The sequence below is a fragment of the Manis javanica genome, chromosome X (genome assembly GCF_040802235.1).
Source record: "Manis javanica isolate MJ-LG chromosome X, MJ_LKY, whole genome shotgun sequence".
NCBI classification, from domain to species: domain Eukaryota; kingdom Metazoa; phylum Chordata; class Mammalia; order Pholidota; family Manidae; genus Manis; species Manis javanica.
The window spans coordinates 107,117,459-107,137,722 of record NC_133174.1 but is presented as its reverse complement, the minus strand read 5'-3'; the positions used below and the strand labels follow the sequence as shown (position 1 = coordinate 107,137,722).

General features: G+C 44.0%; 1 protein-coding gene across 1 annotated transcript; it reads right to left on the bottom strand.

The window, feature by feature from the left end:
• Window positions 1-11,747: 11,747 nt before the first annotated feature.
• LOC140847529 (rhox homeobox family member 1-like) lies at window positions 11,748-20,154 on the bottom strand. The gene is made up of 3 exons (XM_073228089.1): window positions 19,617-20,154; window positions 15,012-15,057; window positions 11,748-11,941 (listed from the first exon to the last, which is right to left on the bottom strand). The coding sequence occupies exons 1-3, from the start codon at window positions 20,072-20,074 to the stop codon at window positions 11,891-11,893; spliced, it is 555 nt and encodes a 184-aa protein (XP_073084190.1). The 5' UTR covers window positions 20,075-20,154; the 3' UTR covers window positions 11,748-11,890.
• Between the last annotated feature and the right edge of the window lie 110 nt (window positions 20,155-20,264).

Sequence of the window (20,264 nt, the reverse complement as noted above, 5' to 3'; positions counted from 1 at the left end):
AGTACAGATCCAGTCAAATTCGTTGTCTCACTGTATGCACATGCCAGCCTAGACATCTCCCTCCTCCTTCTTATGGCAAGTCCAGGAGATGGTGGGCTGGATGCAGCCACAACCGCAGCATCGTCTGGATCCCTGTGGAGGCTTTTTGATGATCATCCCCCGGCACGAGTCCTCCAGAGAGTGCTGATGCCGGAAGCTCCTCCTCATATCGTATCTTAGTTCATTTTCTGGGTATCCAAGCTAGGCCTTGATCTTCTGCGTAGAAACAAACAGACCCTTTGCCCACACTTTGACATGCCCTCTATACCACTGTGCAGAACTCATTGGAGGTCAGCACACAGTAACTGCTTTTTTTTTTTTTTTTAATTAAGAGAAAGGAATATTATCAGAAAAGAGTACCTCCATAGCTGATCATCTGACACCCTTTAAGTGATCAACATTAAGGATATTTAAAGCATGCGTTGATCTTTGATTTACCAATAGTTTTATCCTGTTAAGGAGTAATCCCCCTTTTCTTTCTTTCTTTCTTTTTTTTTTTTTTAAATTTTTAATCTACACTTACCTGAAGAATACTATGTTTACTATGCTCTCCCCTATATCAGGTCCCCCCTAACAACCACATTACGGTTACTGTCCATCAGCTTAGCAAAATGTTGTAGAGTCACTACCTGTCCTCTCTGTGTTGTGCAGCCCACCCTCCCCTTTCTCCCTCCCCCCCATGCATGCTAATCTTAATACCCCCCTTCTTCTTCCCCCCCCTTATCCCTCCCTGCCCACCCATCCTCCCCAGTTCCTTTCCCTTTGGTACCTGTTAGTCCATTTTTGGGTTCTATAATTCTGCTGCTGTTTTGTTCCTTCAGTTTTTCCTTTGTTCCTATACTCCTCAGATGAGTGAAATCATTTGGTATTTCTCTTTCTCCGCTTGGCTTATTTCACTGAGCATAATACTCTCCAGCTCCATCCATGTTGCTGCAAATGGTTGGATTTTTCCACTTCTTATGGCTGAGTAGTATTCCATTGTGTATATGTACCACATCTTCTTTATCCATTCATCTACAGATGGACATTTAGGTTGCTTCCAATTCTTGGCTATTGTAAATAGTGCTGCGATAAACATAGGAGTGCATCTGTCTTTCTCAAACTTGATTGCTGCGTTCTTAGGGTAAATTCCTAGGAGTGGAATTCCTGGGTCAAATGGTAGGTCTGTTTTGAGCATTTTGATGCACCTCCATACTGCTTTCCACAATGGTTGAACTAATTTACATTCCCACCAGCAGTGTAGGAGGGTTCCCCTTTCTCCACAGCCTCGCCAACATTTGTTGTTCTTTGTCTTTTGGATGGCAGCTATCCTTACTGGTGTGAGGTGATACCTCATTGTAGTTTTAATTTGCATTTCTCTGATAATTAGCGATGTGGAGCATCTTTTCATGTGTCTCTTGGCCATCTGTATTTCTTCTTTGGAGAACTGTCTGTTCAGTTCCTCTGCCCATTTTTTAATTGGGTTATTTGTTTTTTGTTTGTTGAGGCGTGTGAGCTCTTTATATATTCTGGACGTCAAGCCTTTATCAGATCTGTCATTTTCAAATATATTCTCCCATACTGTAGGGTTCCTTTTTGTTCTATTGATGGTGTCTTTCGCTGTACAGAAGCTTTTCAGCTTAATGTAGTCCCACTTGCTCATTTTTGCTGTTGTTTTCCTTGCCCGGGGAGATATGTTCAAGAAGAGATCACTCATGTTTATGTCTAAGAGGTTTTTGCCTATGTTTTTTTCCAAGAGTTTAATGGTTTCATGACTTACATTCAGGTCTTTGATCCATTTTGAGTTTACCTTTGTATATGGGGTTAGACAATGGTCCAGTTTCATTCTCCTACATGTAGCTGTCCAGTTTTGCCAGCACCATCTGTTGAAGAGACTGTCATTTTGCCATTGTATGTCCATGGCTCCTTTATCAAATATTAATTGACCATATATGTTTGGGTTAATTTCTGGGGTCTCTAATCTGTTCCACTGGTCTGTGGCTCTGTTCTTGTGCCAGTACCAAATTGTCTTGATTACTATGGCTTTGTAGTAGAGCTTGAAGTTGGGGAGTGAGATCCCCCCTACTTTATTCTTCTTTTTCAGGATTGCTTTGGCTATTCGGGGTCTTTGGTGTTTCCATATGAATTTTTGAATTATTTGTTCCAATTCATTGAAGAATGTTGCTGGTAATTTGAGAGGGATTGCATCAAATTTGTATATTGCTTTCGGCAGGATGGCCATTTTGACGATATTAATTCTTCCTAGCCATGAGCATGGGATGAGTTTCCATTTATTAGTGTCCCCTTTAATTTCTCTTAAGAGTGACTTGTAGTTTTCAGAGTATAAGTCTTTCACTTCCTTGGTTAGGTTTATTCCTAGGTATTTTATTCTTTTTGATGCAATGGTGAATGGAATTGTTTTCCTGATTTCTCTTTCTATTGATTCGTTGTTAGTGTATAGGAAAGCTACAGATTTCTGTGTGTTGATTTTGTATCCTGCAACTTTGCTGTATTCCGATATCAGTTCTAGTAGTTTTGGAGTGGAGTCTTTAGGGTTTTTTATGTACAGTATCATATCATCTGCAAATAGTGACAGTTTAACTTCTTCTTTACCAATCTGGATTCCTTGTATTTCTTTGTTTTGTCTGATTGCCGTGGCTAGGACCTCCAGTACTATGTTAAATAACAGTGGGGAGAGTGGGCATCCCTGTCTGGTTCCCGATCTCAGTGGAAATGCTTTCAGCTTCTCGCTGTTCAGTATAATGCTGGCTGTGGGTTTATCATATATGGCCTTTATTATGTTGAGGTACTTGCCCTCTATTCCCATTTTGCTGAGAGTTTTTAGCATGAATGGATGTTGAATTTTGTCAAATGCTTTTTCAGCATCTATGGAGATGATCATGTGGTTTTTGTCTTTCTTTTTGTTGATGTGGTGGATGATGTTGATGGATTTTCGAATGTTGTACCATCCTTGCATCCCTGGGATGAACCCCACTTGGTCATGGTGTATGATCCTTTTGATATACTGTTGAATTCTGTTTGCTAATATTTTATTGAGTATTTTTGCATCTACGTTCATCAGGGATATTGGTCTGTAATTTTCTTTTTTGGTGGGGTCTTTGCCTGGTTTTGGTATTAGGGTGATGTTGGCTTCATAGAATGAGTTTGGGAGTATTCCCTCTTCTTCTATTTTGTGGAACACTTTAAGGAGAATGGGTATTATGTCTTCTCTGTGTGTCTGATAAAATTCCGAGGTAAATCCGTCCGGCCCCGGGGTTTTGTTCTTGGGTAGTTTTTTGATTACTGTTTCAATTTCTTTGCTTGTAATTGGTTTGTTTAACTTTTGTGTTTCTTCCTTGGTCAGTCTTGGGAGGTTGTATTTTTCTAGGAAGTTGTCCATTTCTTCTAGGTTTTCCAGCTTGTTGGCATATAGGTTTTCATAGTAGTCTTTAATAATTCTTTGTATTTCTGTGGAGTCTGTCGTGATTTTTCCATTCTCATTTCTGATTATGTTGATTTGTGTTGACTCTCTTTTTCTCTTAATAAGTTGGGCTAGAGGCTTATCTATTTTGTTTATTTTCTCAAAGAACCAGCTCTTGGTTTCGTTGATTTTTGCTATTGTTTTATTCTTCTCAATTTTGTTTATTTCTTCTCTGATCTTTATTATGTCCCTCCTTCTGCTGACTTTAGGCCTCATTTGTTCTTCTTTTTCCAGTTTTAATAATTGTGATGTTAGACTATTCATTTGGGATTGTTCTTCCTTCTTCAAGTGTGCCTGGATTGCTATATACTTTCCTCTTAAGACTGCTTTCGCTGCATCCCACAGAAGTTGGGGCTTAGTGTTGTTGTTGTCATTTGTTTCTATATATTCCTTGATCTCTATTTTGATTTGTTCATTGATCCATTGATTATTTAGTAGCATGTTGTTAAGCCTCCATGTGTTTGTGAGCCTTTTTGTTTTCTTTGTAGAATTTATTTCTACTTTCATACCTTTGTGGTCTGAAAAATTGGTTGGTAGAATTTCAATATTGTGGAATTTACTGAGGCTCTTTTTGTGAGCTAGTATGTGGTCTATTCTGGAGAATGTTCCATGTGCACTTGAGAAGAATGTATATCCTGTTGCTTTTGGATGTAGAGTTCTATAGATGTCTATTAGGTCCATCTGTTCTAGTGTGTTGTTCAGTGCCTGTGTGTCTTTACTTATTTTCTGCCCGGTGGATCTATCCTTTGGGGTGAGTGGTGTGTTGAAGTCTCCTACAATGAATGCATTGCAGTCTATTTCCCTCTTTAGTTCTGTTAGTATTTGCTTCACATATGCTGGTGCTCCTGTATTGGGTGCATATATATTTAGAATGGTTATATCCTCTTGTTGGACTGAGCCCTTTATCATTATGTAGTGGCCTTCTTTATCTCTTGTTACTTTCTTTGTTTTGAAGTCTATTTTGTCTGATATTAGTACTGCAACCCCTGCTTTCTTCTCACTGTTGTTTGCCTGAAATATGTTTTTCCATCCCTTGACTTTTAGTCTATGCTTATCTTTGGGTTTAAGGTGAGTTTCTTGTAAGCAGCATATAGATGGGTCTTGCTTTTTTATCCATTCTATTACTCTATGTCTTTTGATTGGTGCATTAAGTCCATTTACATTTAGGGTGACTATTGAGAGATATGTACTTATTGCCATTGCAGGCTTTAGATTCGTGGTTACCAAAGGTTCAAGGTTAGCTTCTTTAGTATCTTACTGCCTAACTTAGCTCGCTTATTGAGCTGTTATATACACTGTCTGGAGAGTCTTTTCTTCTCTCCCTTCTTATTCCTCCTCCTCCCTTCTTCATATGTTGTGTGTTTTGTTCTGTGCTCTTTTTAGGGGTGCTCCCATCTAGAGCAGTCCCTGTAGGATGCCCTGTAGAGGTGGTTTGTGGGAAGCAAATTCCCTCAGCTTTTGCTTGTCTGGGAATTGTTTGATCCCACCATCATATTTAAATGATAGTCGTGCTGGATACAGTATCCTTGGTTCAAGGCCCTTCTGTTTCATTGCATTAAGTATATCATGCCATTCTCTTCTGGCCTGTAGGGTTTCTGTTGAGAAGTCTGATGTTAGCCTGATTGGTTTTCCTTTATAGGTGACCTTTTTCTCTCTAGCTGCCTTTAAAACTCTTTCCTTGTCCTTGATCCTTGCCATTTTAATTATTATGTGTCTTGGTGTTGTCCTCCTTGGATCCTTTCTGTTGGGGGTTCTGTATAATTCCATGGTCTGTTCGATTATTTCCTCCCCCAGTTTGGGGAAGTTTTCAGCAATTATTTCTTCAAAGACACTTTCTATCCCTTTTCCTCTTTCTTCCTCTTCTGGTATCCCTATAATACGAATGTTTTTCCTTTTGTATTGGTCACATATTTCTCTTAGTGTTGTTTCATTCCTGGAGATCCTTTTATCTCTCTCTATGTCAGCTTCTATACGTTCCTGTTCTCTGGCTTCTATTCCTTCAATGGCCTCTTGCATCTTATCCATTCTGCTTATAAATCCTTCCAGGGATTGTTTCACTTCTGTGATCTCTTTCCTGACATCTGTGATCTCCTTCCGGACTTCATCCCACTGCTCTTGCATTTTTCTCTGCATCTCATCCCACTGCTCTTGCATTTTTCTCTGCATCTCATCCCATTGCTCTTGCATTTTTTTCTGCATCTCTGTCAGCATGTTCATGATTTTTATTTTGAATTCTTTTTCAGGAGGACTAGTTAGGTCTGTCTCCTTCTCAGGTGTTGTCTCTGTGATCTTTGTCTGCCTGTAGTTTTGCCTTTTCATGGTGATAGAGATAGTCTGCAGAGCTGGTACAAGTGACCGCTGGAAGAGCTTCCCTTCTTGTTGGTTTGTAGCCTTTTCCTGGGAGAATAGCGACCTCTAGTGGCTTGTGCTGGGCAGCTGTGCGCAGACAGGGCTTCTGCTTCCTGCCCAGTTGCTTTGGGGTTTATCTCCACTGTTGCTGTGGGCTTGGCCTGGCTGGGGCTGTTCCTCCAAAATGGTGGAGCCCCGTTAGAGGGGGAGCAGCCAGGAGACTATTTATCTCCGTAAGGGGCCTCTGTGCTCCCTGCTGCCCAGGGGATTAGAGTGCCCAGAGATCCCCAGATTCCCTGCTTCTGGTCTAAGTGACCTGTCCTGCCCCTTTAAGATTTCCAAAAAGCACTCTCCAAACCAAAACAACAACAGCAACAATGAGAGAGGGAACAGAAAGGAAAAAAAAAAGAAAAAACACGCGATTTTTTTTTTTTTTCCTCAGGTGCCGGTCCCAGGCACCCGCGCACTGGTCCTGCTGCCCTGTCTCCCTAGCACCAGGGTCCCTGTCCTTTCAAGGCTTCCAAAAAGCACCCACCCACCGGTCCCGCAGGGAAGGAACGCTCAATATTCTTGGTCCTCAGGCACTGGTCCCACGCACCCGCTCACCAGTCCCGCCGCCCTGCCTCCCTAGCACCGGGGTCCCTGTCCCTTCAAGGCTTCCAAAAAGCACTTGGCAAAAAGAGAGAAAAAAAAGGGGAAAAACGCGCGATTTCTTCCGTCCTCAGGTGCTGGTCTCAGGCACCCACCCACCGGTCCCACAGGGAAAAATGCGGGATATTCTTTGTCCTCAGGTGCCGGTCCCAGGCACCCGCTCACCAGTCCCGCCGCCCTGCCTCCCTAGCACCGGGGTCCCTGTCCCTTTTAGGCTTCCAAAAAGCACTCGCAGAAAAGAGAAAAAAAAAAGGGGAAAAACGCGCGATTTCCTCTGTCCTCAAGTGCCGGTCTCAGGCACCCGCCCACCGGTCCCACAGGGAAAAACGGGGGATATTCTTTGTCCTCAGGCGCCGGTCCCAGCCACCCGCTCACCAGTCCCGCCACCGTGCCTCCCTAGCACTGGGGTCCCCGTCCCTTCAAGGCTTCCAAAAAGCGCTTGCCAAAAAGAGAAAAAAAAAAAAGGGGAAAAACGCGCGACCTCCTCCGTCCTCAGGCACCGGTCTCAGGCACCCGCCCCCAGGTCTCGCAGGGAGAAACGCGGGATATTCTTTGTCCTCCGGCGCCGTTCCCAGGCACCTCCTCACCGGTCCCGCCACCCTGCCTCCCCAGCAACGGGGGCCCGTCCCTCTAAGGCTTCCAAAAAGCGCTCGCCAAAAAAAAAAACTGCTCCGGTTTCTCTCCACCCGCCGGGAGCCGGGGGGAGGGGCGCTCGGGTCCCGCCGGGCTGGGGCTTGTATCTTACCCCCTTCACAAGGCGCTGGGTTCTTGCAGGTGTGGATGTGGTCTGGATGTTGTCCTGTGTCCTGTGGTCTCTATTTTAGGAAGATTTTTCTTTGTTATATTTTCATAGCTCTATGTGTTTTTGGGAGGAGATTTCCACTGCTCTACTCACGCCGCCATCTTGGCTCCCGCCTCCGCCTGACAGGTTTTTTAAACAACAGTTTGTAAATGACTTCTGGCTTCTTGGATCGAAGAATTATATAAGTTAAAACAGGAACAAAAGATTCTGACTTAACAGCAGTTATTTCTGGGAAATAGAAGAATGTGCCTACAATAAGAACCATGGAGATCAAAGGGCCAATGCATTAAATTGAGTGAAACTAATAAATCATTGGAAAACAATTTTCAAATAGAAGAAAATATTACAATATGAACAATGGCATTATTACTAACTTTAAAAGAGTAGAGGATTTCTCACATTGCAGTCCATCAAAATCATGTTTCAACCATGTTTATTTGGAAACAATGTTACTATAATGTTCATTTAGAAACTCAAATTCCCAGTGCAGAAAAAGCACTTATTCATTGATGGAACTCTGGAAGCTTAAAAGGCATTAGACTGAGGTGGGTGGGAGCAGCCTTGCAGCCTTCTTACAAGTCACAAGTGAGATCAAGACGTGCCCAGGAGGATTACCACAAGACCTGCTGTCTTATCTGAAGGGGATATTGACAATAGACCAGAATCTGCATAGTAGTAGACATATGTTATTTAAAACTTAGGTTTTATGTAGTATATCATAGGTACAGGCTTTCCTTCCTAAGTACCAGAACCATATGGCTTTTAAATCTGACTACTGCCACCCTAGCAATTGATGAAGAAAAACCCTCTCATTTCATATTCAGACAGATTAAAAGAATCCAAGACTTCCTGGTACCCTCTGGTTGTTCAAAGTTTCCCAACTTCCTCCAAGTATTTCATGCTCCAAAATTCCCTACTCTATATAACTGCCAAAATAAATCTCAGCCTCCTTAAGTCAGATGCCCCCAGACAATGTGCCAGAAATAGGTTACAGGTGCGTTTTTAAGCTTCAACTATTGCTTTCCTCAGTACTAACGGGGCCGGGGTGGGTCAGGGCAGTGGTTTCCAGGCCACTAGCAGGTTCAGCAGTTTACGCAAGTGTAATATACGAATATGACTTTCTATGCATGTTGTGGTATTTTACAAACAACTGGGGAAGAACTTTTCTGAGTATTGCAGATTGATGCTCTTATTATGAGATCAGCTAATACTGATTTAGAAAATGTTTACCTTCTTTTTTAATGAATAGAACTGTGGCTGCCAGCATCCTGAGGCAGGGTGGCCATGCTGCCGCAATCTGGTTCAGTTTCTTTGACAGGTATGCGACCGGCTGCTACCAGGGCCTAACAGTCTATGTCAGAACACCGAGAGCTACTTTTTTTTTCCATGTACGAAGAGATTGAAGGGCGTTTTTATATTTGGCAGGCCTCTGAAGCAGCCTCTCTTTCTAGGAAGATGGCTCTTGCCTCTTCTGTCTAGACAGGGGGCTCTCGGTCTGTCCCCCCACCCCCACCCCAGGAGGCTGTAGCGGGGTTTTGCCATTGCCGAGAATCCAGGAATCCAGATTCTGCAGAACCCGGCGGCCCCCAGGAACTCTTGTAGGCCTTTCTTCGTCTGGGGCTGTGGTTAGGAGATAATGACATTGTTTCTCTCCGGCCCTAGTGCCCTTTCTCCCTGGGTGAGGAGGAAGCCCAAGTACCAGACTTGCTGCTGGACTGCTTTTGTCCCCGTGGCTCTGAGAATAGTAACAGTCTTGTTACTGAAGGGGGCTACAGGGATTGTGACCACAGTGTTCTGCCCCTAAGGTCATGTTTTGGCCCCCCCACTTTCATTCTGACCGTGGGCTCATGAGGGCTGAGAGTGAGAGAGCCCGGTCCTTGTCAATCTGAGTCTGTTCCTGCCAGGCCAGTGAGCCTTTCCCCGTGAGGCTCCTTCCGGTAGTGACTGGGCTTCGGGGCTTTGCCTCGGTTGGGGCGTTCGTTCTTCCAGTGCCCCTTCTTTTAACAGTAAGCACACTGGTCCCTGGCTAGGGGGGGGTTCCTCAGCTTTCCCCCTCTTGGCGGTCGGCTTTTCTCTGCCTTTTGGTTCTTTCTTTCTTTTAGAGCAGCTGCCAGGAGGCGGGCCTTTTTTTTTTTTCATTCTTCTTTCAGCTTCTCTGTTGGCCTGAACTTCTCTGTTTAGATATCCTTTGTTGGCAATTTTAATCAATTCAGTGATATTTATTCTGGCAAAGCCTTCGAGTTTTTGGAGCTTTCGTCTGATGTCTGGGGTGGCTTGAGCTACGAATAAGGTGTTTTGACCATTTGCTGGCTCCCTGGTGACTCAGAATTGAAGTGAGTGTAGATGCGGTAAGCTTCACACAGTCTTTCATAATAGTCCCCCAGGAGACTCTCCTGGTTGTTGAGTGACTGGAGATACTTTGGTCATGTTCATAGGCTTTTTGGACCCAGCTTTGATCCCCTGAAGGAGGGCGTCCTGATACTGGTGGATCTGATGCTGTCCCTTAGGGGTGGTAAAGTCCCACTTGGGGCACTCCTTGGGGACAGCGATTTCAGCCCATGCACCCCGATCAAGGACCCCGGCTGCCTCTTCTCTTCCGTTGTGAACAGGTTGTGGAGAAGCTGTTGGCAGTCTTTCCAGGTGGCCGATGGGTTTGGAAGACGGATTTCATGAGATCAACCAGGGCTTGTGGCTTTTCCGATGGGGTGTTGTATTTTTAATTGAGGAGGATAGTTGTGGAGAACGGTTGATAGTAAAGCATGGACTGGCTGGGCTGGATGGTCCTGTCTTTATTACACCTTTCAGGCTCCTGCGTCTCTTGCGCTGGCATCTGAAGGGCGCCTGCTCCCAGCCAAGGGCTCAGTCTGGCTACTGGTCTGGGGGAGAGTGGGTCCACTGGTTCTGGAGTTGGCGGGGAGGCTGATGGTGGTGGGGTGTCCAGGACCAGGGGGCTGGGTGCTGATGGCCTTGGGGGCGCATAAAGTGGGGGCAATATTGGCTCTTCCTGTGGATCACCAGCAAGAATTTGTGGCAGCTCAGGCTTCTGTTGATTCTTTGTGGGCTGCTTTGTTGAGGCGACCAAGACCCTACCTTGTCCCTGCCTGTTGCAAGCAAATTGCACCCAAGGGGGAAGGGTCTGGGCAACTCCTAACTGGGAATCAGTGTATGGGAACTGACAAGGATGACCTGGATCTCTAGTGATGACCCGCCAGACTCGACAGATTGTTGGGACATCTAGGGTCCCCTCAGGAGGCCACCCCACATCAAAGGCGGGCCAATCAGATGCTTCACTTGCCAGGGGTCATACTTACTCCATATTCTCCCTGAAATCCCTTTTTGAAAATTTTGATCATGGTTTCAAGAACTGTGGGTTTGCTGTGCCCCGATCCCACGATGTGTTCGTGAGACAGTGCCGCAAAGACAGACAGGGGAGGGGGTGTCATACACTTCATCATTTTAACATAGAATTCCATTAAAGAAGCCTCCCGCTGCTAAAGACTGTGACTCAGAAACAAAGGTTCAGCGGAGAAGAACCTAACGCTTTTAAAAAAGTGGGCCTGGCCTCTTCCCTCTTAGCCATATGTTTGCATTGTTTTTACACTGGCAGTTTCACACAAAGAAGACAGGATGAGCAAAGCAAAGGTATGACAACTTTTTTCCCGTGAGGGATTATTCTGGAACACTGTTCAGGAGACCGTCTCCCTACTCTTGCTTTGAGCAGCATTAAACTAAAAGGTCTCCTTAAACAGCAGGAATTGGGATCTTCTCAAGGATGTGGAGGGTGGCAAAATACATCTGAAGGCCTGATAGCTTCGGAGCCAGAAAATATGCTTTCCTGGGCTGGTGGGAGGAGAGGAGAAAAGGGAGAAGAGCCCTTTCTGGCCTGGATGGAATTGCTTGTCATCTTTCTTTTCAAGTGCCTGAGTCACTTCTATTTCCCAATCTCCCCCACAAAAGCTGAGGGTAGTGAACCGAATTTGGGTCATGCTGAATGAATTTTGGTAGCCACCTTCCCGTAAATCCCCTTGAGGAGCTTCTTAGGACGTTTCCCCTAGAGTCCAGTGTGCAGCCTGACCTTCTCAGCACCAATGGAGCTGGTGTGTCTGGAAACACACTGCTCTCTGACTAAGGACTCCCCTCGTCCTATCTTGCCCTTACTTGTGGTCACAGAGGGGCAGGGTGGGGATGAAATGGGGTGCTGGGGGAGGGATGGAGGAGAATATATGGGCCGCTGCAAACTCATCACAGGCACTTGGGAAACGTCTGTGACATGCAGGGCCTACTGACAGTGACTCGGGGTTGTCCCTCATGAAAGGAGGCCTCCTTGTCATTCTGTGTAAATGGCATTTCCTTACCCATTGCCATTCATACCCTACCTGCCCCATGTGGTACACAGAGACAGATATATTGAGAATGTACATCTTTACTGATAACACAAGTGTGGAGGGGATAAGGGTGGCATGGGCAGCATGGGTGGCCCATGGCGCCAGAAGCATCCATCTGTGCTCCAGCTCTGGAACTAGGATTCTAGGGCCCCTCCATCATTACGATGGCAGGGTGGTCTGGGTCAGCTGGTGCGTTCCTGGGCACTAGGAGCTCTGATTTCGCTTGTACTTGGCCCTCCGATTCTTAAACCACATCTATAATCAGAGGGAAAATAGGATTGGTTTAGTATATGAAACAGTTGATGCCATCATAGAAAAAACACAGCGTGCAACTTTACATCTGCCATTCGAATTTCAAACTGCATCAGGAGAAGCTATTTAATTATTGCTAAAATAACTCCGCAAAGTTAGCACCACACCCCCTCCCTCCAGCTCACCCTCAGCTCCAGCTATGTGCCAGGCTCTGGAATAGGTATATTACTTTGTCTCTGTGCTCCCAATTTTAATATTCTAATGTTTTTTCCAGGTATTGGCTGGAAGTCTGGCTTATTAACTGGACCAATCCTTGCTGCTGATCCCAGGCCTGATTACAGGATAAAGAAAGGTCTGTATCCTGACAGTGGATCATCAGCTGTCCAGCTGCCTCTTGCCCCTTCCTCACTAGGGATAGGGTCAGCTTGTGTACGGGGGAATTTGAACACTGTAAGTAGTGGGCCCTATTTAAAGTCGTATTGAGTGGAAGAGCTCCCTATTTGAAAAGCCAATCTATCTTCAGCGGGAAGTAAATAATCAATAGGAAGGAACATGGATTTTTAGACAAGGTTTCCTTCATGGATGTCCTAGGGGTCATGAGTCCTTTGAGACCTCTCGAGAGTTAAAATGCAGTCTGCCCCTTTTTAGGGAGGCCTGGCCATATAGGGTCCTGAGGAGTGTGTGGCTTGTCTAACTGGGACCTGAGAGTTGCTGACATCTTGGACACTGCCTTGATTCTTGTAATCTGCAGCATTAAGGAAAGTCGAGACCATCTCAAGGCACACCGTGGTCACTGTTGTCAATTCTGCATGCTCCAACCTGCCCCACCCTTCAAACCTTCCTGGGCTCAGGACCAGGTCAGCCCACTCTGCTCTGGCTACAGTCCCAGGATCCTGGACCACAGCCACTGTTGTCCAGCATGGCAGGTTATCCTAGGCGCTGCTACTCAACCAGGAGGTCCCAATCCCATCCCTTATTCTTAAGGCAAGAACGTGGAACAGGCATTTTAGGAACATAGGCGACAACAATGAGGCTAAGGGGTTGTAGCATGGCTCCTCCCTAAATATCCGCCAACTAATTTTGCAAACAGAGCAAAACTGTCAGTCCAACTGCACTATCTTCTCAGTGTCCTAGTTAATGGGGTTTACATTGTACTTAAATCCTTTTGGAAATTTCCAAACTGCGAATTTTATGTGACACAAAGGGCCTTTTTTCCCTGCCTGAAGCCTCATTTCCACTCTCCTGTCTTAGTATTTGCAGTCTTTCTGCCGCATGAATACATGTTTAAGAAAGGCCAGTGTGATAGAACTCATTTTTGTGGGATCCAAAGGCACCAGTGGTCAAATCTCCATAAACATAACCAAAGCCCACAGCTGGCTGTAGCGGTCTGGGCTGATATTAGGTCTCTATCCCCAATATTGGTTTCACCAAACAGTTCTATTTGCAAAAGAAAGGAGGAAGACTTGTGTATTAATTTTCTCATGGAAATGCATGCGGCAGGGTTTGGAAATAGATGAGAACCCTGAAGTTTTTTTCCTGCTTTGTTGTTCCTCGTGGCTCCCATTGCCTTCAGAATGCCAGTGAGAGAACACTATATGAACCCGGAGCGGGGGGGGCAAGCTACTCACCAAGCATTACATTTTCCTTATCCTCTGCAATATGCCTTGCCGGCCTAAGAAACTGCTCCCAACCTCCTCCCACCCTTTCCAAGCCGAGCCAGGCCTGTGAGCCCAGCCTCTGGCATTAGGACGCCAGCACTCAATGGTGGGCTGTGTGGGGCTGCTTTTCAGGCACTCCCAGCGCCAGACCTTCAGCTCTTTGTTCATCACTGCACTCAAATGTGCACTGCAGCAAAGCTAATGAATTCAAAACTCATACCGATTTTCTTTTCTTCTTTGGGGGGAAATACCTCTTTGATAAAACTTAGGGTTCTTTTTATTTTTTTTGGCCGCCCATTTGTCCCAGATGGGCAAAAAAGTATCATTTCCTGGGGGAACGAAAAGTACTTGAAATTAACACAGCTATGAATCTACCCTGAAAGGAGGGCCATCCTTCCCTCCCCCACCAAACAGATTCCACAAAATTCACCTCTTCAAAGTAGTACCATCAAAATGGAAAAAAATAAATTCCTCAGATGTTAGAAATTCCTCAGGAGAATACTGGCACATTTAGTAGATTCATAATGTTGCATTTGTATGGTGTCTGTAAAGACCTATTTTGACTATATGTAATTCTTTTCCTAACCTGTTTCTCCCTTGTTGGGTCAAATTAATATTAATTCAACATTCTTCTTGCTTGCTTCATTCTTTAGACAAATTTTCAAAGCTTACAAAACTTTCTTCCCATTCTCACCATAATGTGGCTATTCTAGCAATGTCTTCGGGTTGATACATCAAAGTATTAAAGAAAATTAAAATTTAGAGCTGCCGCTCTACGCCGCCTTACCAAACACTTAAAAACACCAGCGGGAGAATCAAGCAACCGGACTTTTAAGCTATCTTCCTCTGTCTCAGCTTAATTAAAAGTTACTCCTTCACTCCCCCATTTATAAACACACTCATTTTTCTAACAGCTTATGTCTGGTTTTAAGTGATTTAGCACAACTGAACCCTCTCATAACCTGCTCTGTGCATTAATTTGAGTACTTCCAAATTTAGGATGAGTCCCACTCTACACAGAAGTGTTCCCCCTACAGGATACCACTGTTAGAATGAGTTGAACGTTATTGAACATACACATATATATGTATATAGGTATTATATATTCTATATGTATATATAGATCTACATATCTATATGTTTGTAAAATATATGTATTTAGATTTGTACACAGAATAGAAGCAGTTCCTTTTTTTCCCTTTTTCTTTAAGAAATCATGTTCTCACTTGTCATGGGAAATATTCATAAGCTGGAGTTTAAATATCCCATTTTCCACCTGCAAAGATCCCTAAGGTTAAAAGTTCTTTGCCAGTGGAAAAACAACAAAAACACGAATGTGAGAATGCCTAGAATAAAAGCATCCAATCCTCAAAGCAGGCTTCAGAGCGGCTGCCCTGCCATTCAGTTGTACTCACCTGCACTCTAGCTTCAGTCTCACCTATGGATCTTGCAAGTAGGCTTCTGAAGAGAGAAAACCACAAATGTCTTAGTATTCGCAGTTGTGGATAACATTAAATATGTACATTTTATGCTTGTTTTAAATTTGTAGTCTCCCCGCAAGACCGCCCAAGTAAACTTTTCTGTCATTTACGGCCCCAGGCTTCCTTTTTAGATGGCTTCCCCTCAAAATTTAAGGTGGCACTGACAACTCAGTATCCAAGAAAAATAATTTTAATGTACCTTTTAAAAAAATTAATGCAAAGAGTCTAATGAACAAATTATCAAAACTTTTAATAAAAGAACAATCCATCAACTGGGGTTGCATGACAGTACCTCACTCTCCTTCCCTGATTCCACTAAAATTTTATTTACTAAAAAGGGCCACTAGCACAGGTGGCAAAAGCAAGAAATACATATATGGGACTACATCAAAATTTAAAACTTCTGTGCATCAAAGGACACGAACGGAGTGAAAAGACAACCCATGGAATGGGAGAAAATATTTTCAAATCATGTATCTGATAAGGAGTTACTATACAGAATATATTAAGAATTCTTACAACTCGACAGTAAAGAAACACCCAGATTAACAAAGGGGCAAAGGGCCCAAACTGACACTTCTTCAAAGATGACACACAAATGGCTACCATGTACGTGAAAAGATGCTCAACATCAATGTTCATTAAGGAAATGCAAATAAAAACCACACTGATTTCCTCCTCATCCCATTAAGATAGCTACTACCAAAACACCAGAACACCAAGTGTTGATAAGGATGTGAAGAAATTGGAAGTCTTGGGAATGTAAAATGATGCAGCTGCTAAGGAAAAAACAAAATTTAGAAATGGGATTAGCCTATGATCAGCAATATTCCACTTCTGCATATGTACCCAAAATAATTGAAAATGGTCTTGGAAAGATATTTGTACTACCCAGAATAGCCAAAACGCAGAAGCAACCCAAGTGCCCAGTAATAAATGGACAGGTAAAGAAAAGATGGTATTTACACACAATGGAATATTATTAGCCCTAAAAGGAAGGACTTCTGGGACACGCTATGACATGAATGAACCCTGAGGATATGATGCTAAGTGAAAAAAGCCAGTCTCACAAAGAAAAAACTATGATTCCACTTCCATGAGGTACTCAGAGTAGTTAAATTCATGGGAACAGATAGTAACAAAATGGTTGCCCAGGCTGAGGGGGCTGGGGGAACAGTGAGTTGCTCACACTGTACTCACTTCTCAGGTTTCAAGATGAAGAGTCCTGGAGATCAGTTACACAACAATGTGTGTACATAACACTACTGGACTGTATGTTTAAAAATGGTGAAGACACTAAATTTTATGTGTATTTTGCCACAATAAAACATCAGGAGAAAAGGAACAAGACAAGGATGCCCACTCTACCCGCTTTTATTCAACACAGTACTGTAGTTTGTAGCCACGGAAATCAGACAACACAAAGAAATAAAAGGCATCCAGATTGGGAGGGAAAAAGTCAAACTGCCACCCTTTGCAGATGACGTGATACTGTACGTAAAAAACCTGAAAGAATCCACTCCAAAAGTACAACTACTATCTGAATTCAGCAAAGTTGCAGAATACAAAATTAATACACACAAATCTGTCACATTCCTATACACTAACGACAAACTAGCAGAAAGAGCAATCAGGAAAACAGTTCCATTCACAGTTGCATCAAAAAGAATAAAATACCCAGGAATAAACCTAACCAAGGAGGTGAAAGACCTATACCCTGAAAGCTACAAGACACTTTTGAGAGAAACTAAAGAGGACACTAATAAATGGAAATTCATCCCATGCTCTTGGGTACCAAGAATTAGTATTGTCAAAGTGGTCAGCCTGCCTAAAGCAATCTACAGATTCACTGCAATCCCTTTCAAAATACCAAAAGCATTCTTCAACAAACTGGAACAAATAGTTCTGAAATTCATATGGAATCACAAAAGACCCCTAATAGCCAAAGCAATCCTGAGGAGGAGGAATATAGCAGAGGGGATCTCGCTTCCAAAATCCAAGCTCTACTACAAAGCCACAGTAATCAAGACAATTTGGTACTGGCACTAGAACAGACCCATAGACCAATGGAACAGAATAGAGTCCAGATATTAACACAAGCACATATGGTCAATTAGTATATGATAAAGGAGCCATGGATATACAATGGGGAAAAGACAGCCTCTTCAACAACTTGTGTTGGCAAAACTGGACAGCTACATGTAAGAGAATGAAACTGGATTACTGTCTAACTCCAGACACAAAAGTAAACTCAAAATGGATGAAAGACCTGAATGTAAGTCACGGAACCATAAAACTCTTAGGAGAAAACATAGGCAAAAATCTCTTGAATACCAACATGAGCATATCTCTCCAGGCAAGGGAAACAAAAGCAAAAACGAACAAGTGGGACTATATCAAACTAAAAGGCTTCTTCTGTACAGCAAAGGACACCATCAGTAGAACAAAAAGGCATCCTAGAGTATGGGAGAACATATTCATAAATGACATATCTGATAAGGGGTTGACATCCAAAATATATAAAGAGCTCATGTGCCTAAACAACGAAAAACCAAATAATCCGGTTAAAAAATGGGCAGAGGATCTGAAGAGACACTTCTCCAAAGAAGAAATTCAGATGGCCAACAGGCACATGAAAAGACGCTCCACATTGCTAACCATCAGAGAAATGCAAATTAAAACCACAGTGAGATATCTCCTTACACCAGTTAGGATGGCCAACATCCAAAAGACAAGCAACAAAAAATGCTGGCAAGGATGTGGAGAAAGGGGAACCCTCCTACACTGCTGGTGGGAATGTAAATTAGTTCAACCATTGTGGAAAGCAGTATGGAGGTTCCTCGAAAAACTAACAATAGAAATGCCAATCGACCCAGGAATTCCACTCCTAGGAATTTACCCTAAGAATGCGGGATCCCAGATTCAAAAAGACACGCACCCCTATGTTTGTTGCAGCGCTGTTTACAAGAGCCAAGAAATGGAAGCAACCTAAGTGTCCATCAGTAGATGAATGGATAAAGAAGATAAACAATGGAATGCTATTCAGCCATAAGAAAACAAATCCTACCATTTCCAACAACGTGGATGGACCTAGAGGGTATGGATCTGATGGACCTCAGTGAAATAAGCCAGGCAGAGAAAGACAAGTACCAAATGATTTCACTCATCTGTGGAGTATAACAACAAAGCAAAAACTGAAGGAACAAAACAGCAGCAGACTCACAGAACCCAAGAATGGACTAACAGTTACCAAAGGGAAAGGGACTGGGGAGGATGGGTGGGAAGGAAGGGATAAGCGGATTAAGGGGCATTATGATTAGCACACATAATGTGGGGGTGGGGCACGGGGAAGGCGGTATCGCACACAGAAGACAGGTAGTGACTCTGGCATCGTACTATGCTGATGGGCAGTGACTGCAATGGGGTATGTGGTGGGGACTTGATAATGGGGGCAATCTGGTAACCACAGTGTTGCTCATGTGATTGTATATTAATGACACCATAACAAAAAAATTAGGAAAAAAGTCTTATAAACCATAAGAATGGGGAAACGACTCGAATAAGCATTGTAAAAGATGCTCAACATCGCCAATCAACAGCAAAATGCAAATCAGAACCACAGTGAGGTACCACTTCACATGCATTGAGATGACTAATATCAAAAAAACAAAATAACAGGTGTCGAAAACTAAGGAGAATCAGAATCGTTGTGTACTGCTAGTGGGAATGTAAAACAGTGCAGCCATTATGGAAGACAGTAGAGCAGTTGTTAAAGTAAATTAAAAAGAGAATTACCACACAATCCAACAATTCCACCTTTGGGTTTATACCTGAAATAATCGAAAACTGACTCCAACTGATACTTACACACCCAAGTTCACAGCAGCATTATGCACAGCAGCCAAAAGGCAGAAGCAACCCAAGTGCCCATTAATAAAGGGACAGGTAAAGAAAATATGGCATTTACACACAACAGAATATTAGCCCTAAAAAGGAAGAGACTTCTGAGACATGCTACAACATGAATGAAGCCTCAGGATATTACACTAAGAGGAAAACTCCAGTCACAAAAAGAAAAACTGATTCCACTTACATGAGGCACTCAGTCAAATTAATGGCAATAGAGAGTACAAAACGGGTGCCAGGGCTGAGCTGGGTGGGGGAACAGTGAGTTTCTCACTGCGTATAGACTTCTTAGTTTTCAAGAGGAAGAGTCCTGGAGAGTGGTTATATAACAATACGAATGTACATAACACTACTGGACTGTAGGCTTAAAAATGGCAGAGATACTAAATTTTGCCTTTACGTATATTTTACAATAAAAAAAAAACACACCAGTTCCCAGACTTGATTCACATAACTACTGTGTGAAAATATTTCTGTTGCTGCACAGAAGGCATTCTCATCCCCCAACCTTGGGGCACAGGTGGCTTTTTTGGCTTAGGAAGGGAGAGAGGAGGCTGGGGGAGAGACAAAGGTGCTTGGAAATGAACCTAAACCCCCTGAAGAACAGAGTGCTCCCTGGAGCAAGCCACTTACCTTGTGAGCCCGTCCAGGTACCGAGTTTGCTCAAAAATGCTTTCCATCACCCGCAGCTGCTCCGGCATGAAATGAATGCGCCGGGCGCGTCGCTTCCCACGGTGGGGCAGCGCAGCCTCGGCAGCCGCCGCCGCACAAGCCGGGTCTTCAGGCTGTTGATTCTTCTGGCCGCCCCCACTACCCTCGTGGTTCCCGTCGACCTCGTGGCTCCCGTCGCCCTCATGGTTCCCGTCACCTTCACGGTTCTTGTCTTCACACCTGATGTCGCCTTCTTCACGGTTGGAATCGCCCGTGAGGTCTGGAGTTCCTTCGCCAGGGTGGCCGCCTCCTTTCTCGTCTGATGCTGCACCCTGCACGAATCCAGATCTTATTCCGGTTTCGTATGTTCCCAGGCAGAAGTAGCCCAGGTTATAGTAGATGCCCAGGTCATGGTAATTGCCCCTGGGCTGACGCTCCATGGCTGGAGCAAGGCAAAAGCCGTGCGCTTCCACAGACTGCTGGCCTGGAACAGAGCGGCAGGCACAGACGTTTTTTCTGGCGCCAGCTACTGGTTCTAACTGGTTTGGGGCTGGTTCTAGGCCTGCTCACGCCCCTTCAGACGACTGCTATTGGCTGTCTCTTTCCCGCCAGTTGTAGTGAGTGGGACTT

Coding starts and splice junctions, on each gene's coding strand:
- LOC140847529 (XM_073228089.1), bottom strand. CDS start 20,074: ATGGAGCGTCAGCCCAGGGGCAATTACCATGACCTGGGCATCTACTAT. Junction 15,058..19,616: donor TACCTGGACGGGCTCACAAG/GTAAGTGGCTTG, acceptor TTCTCTCTTCAG/AAGCCTACTTGCAAGATCCA. Junction 11,942..15,011: donor AGACTGAAGCTAGAGTGCAG/GTGAGTACAACT, acceptor CTCTGATTATAG/ATGTGGTTTAAGAATCGGAG.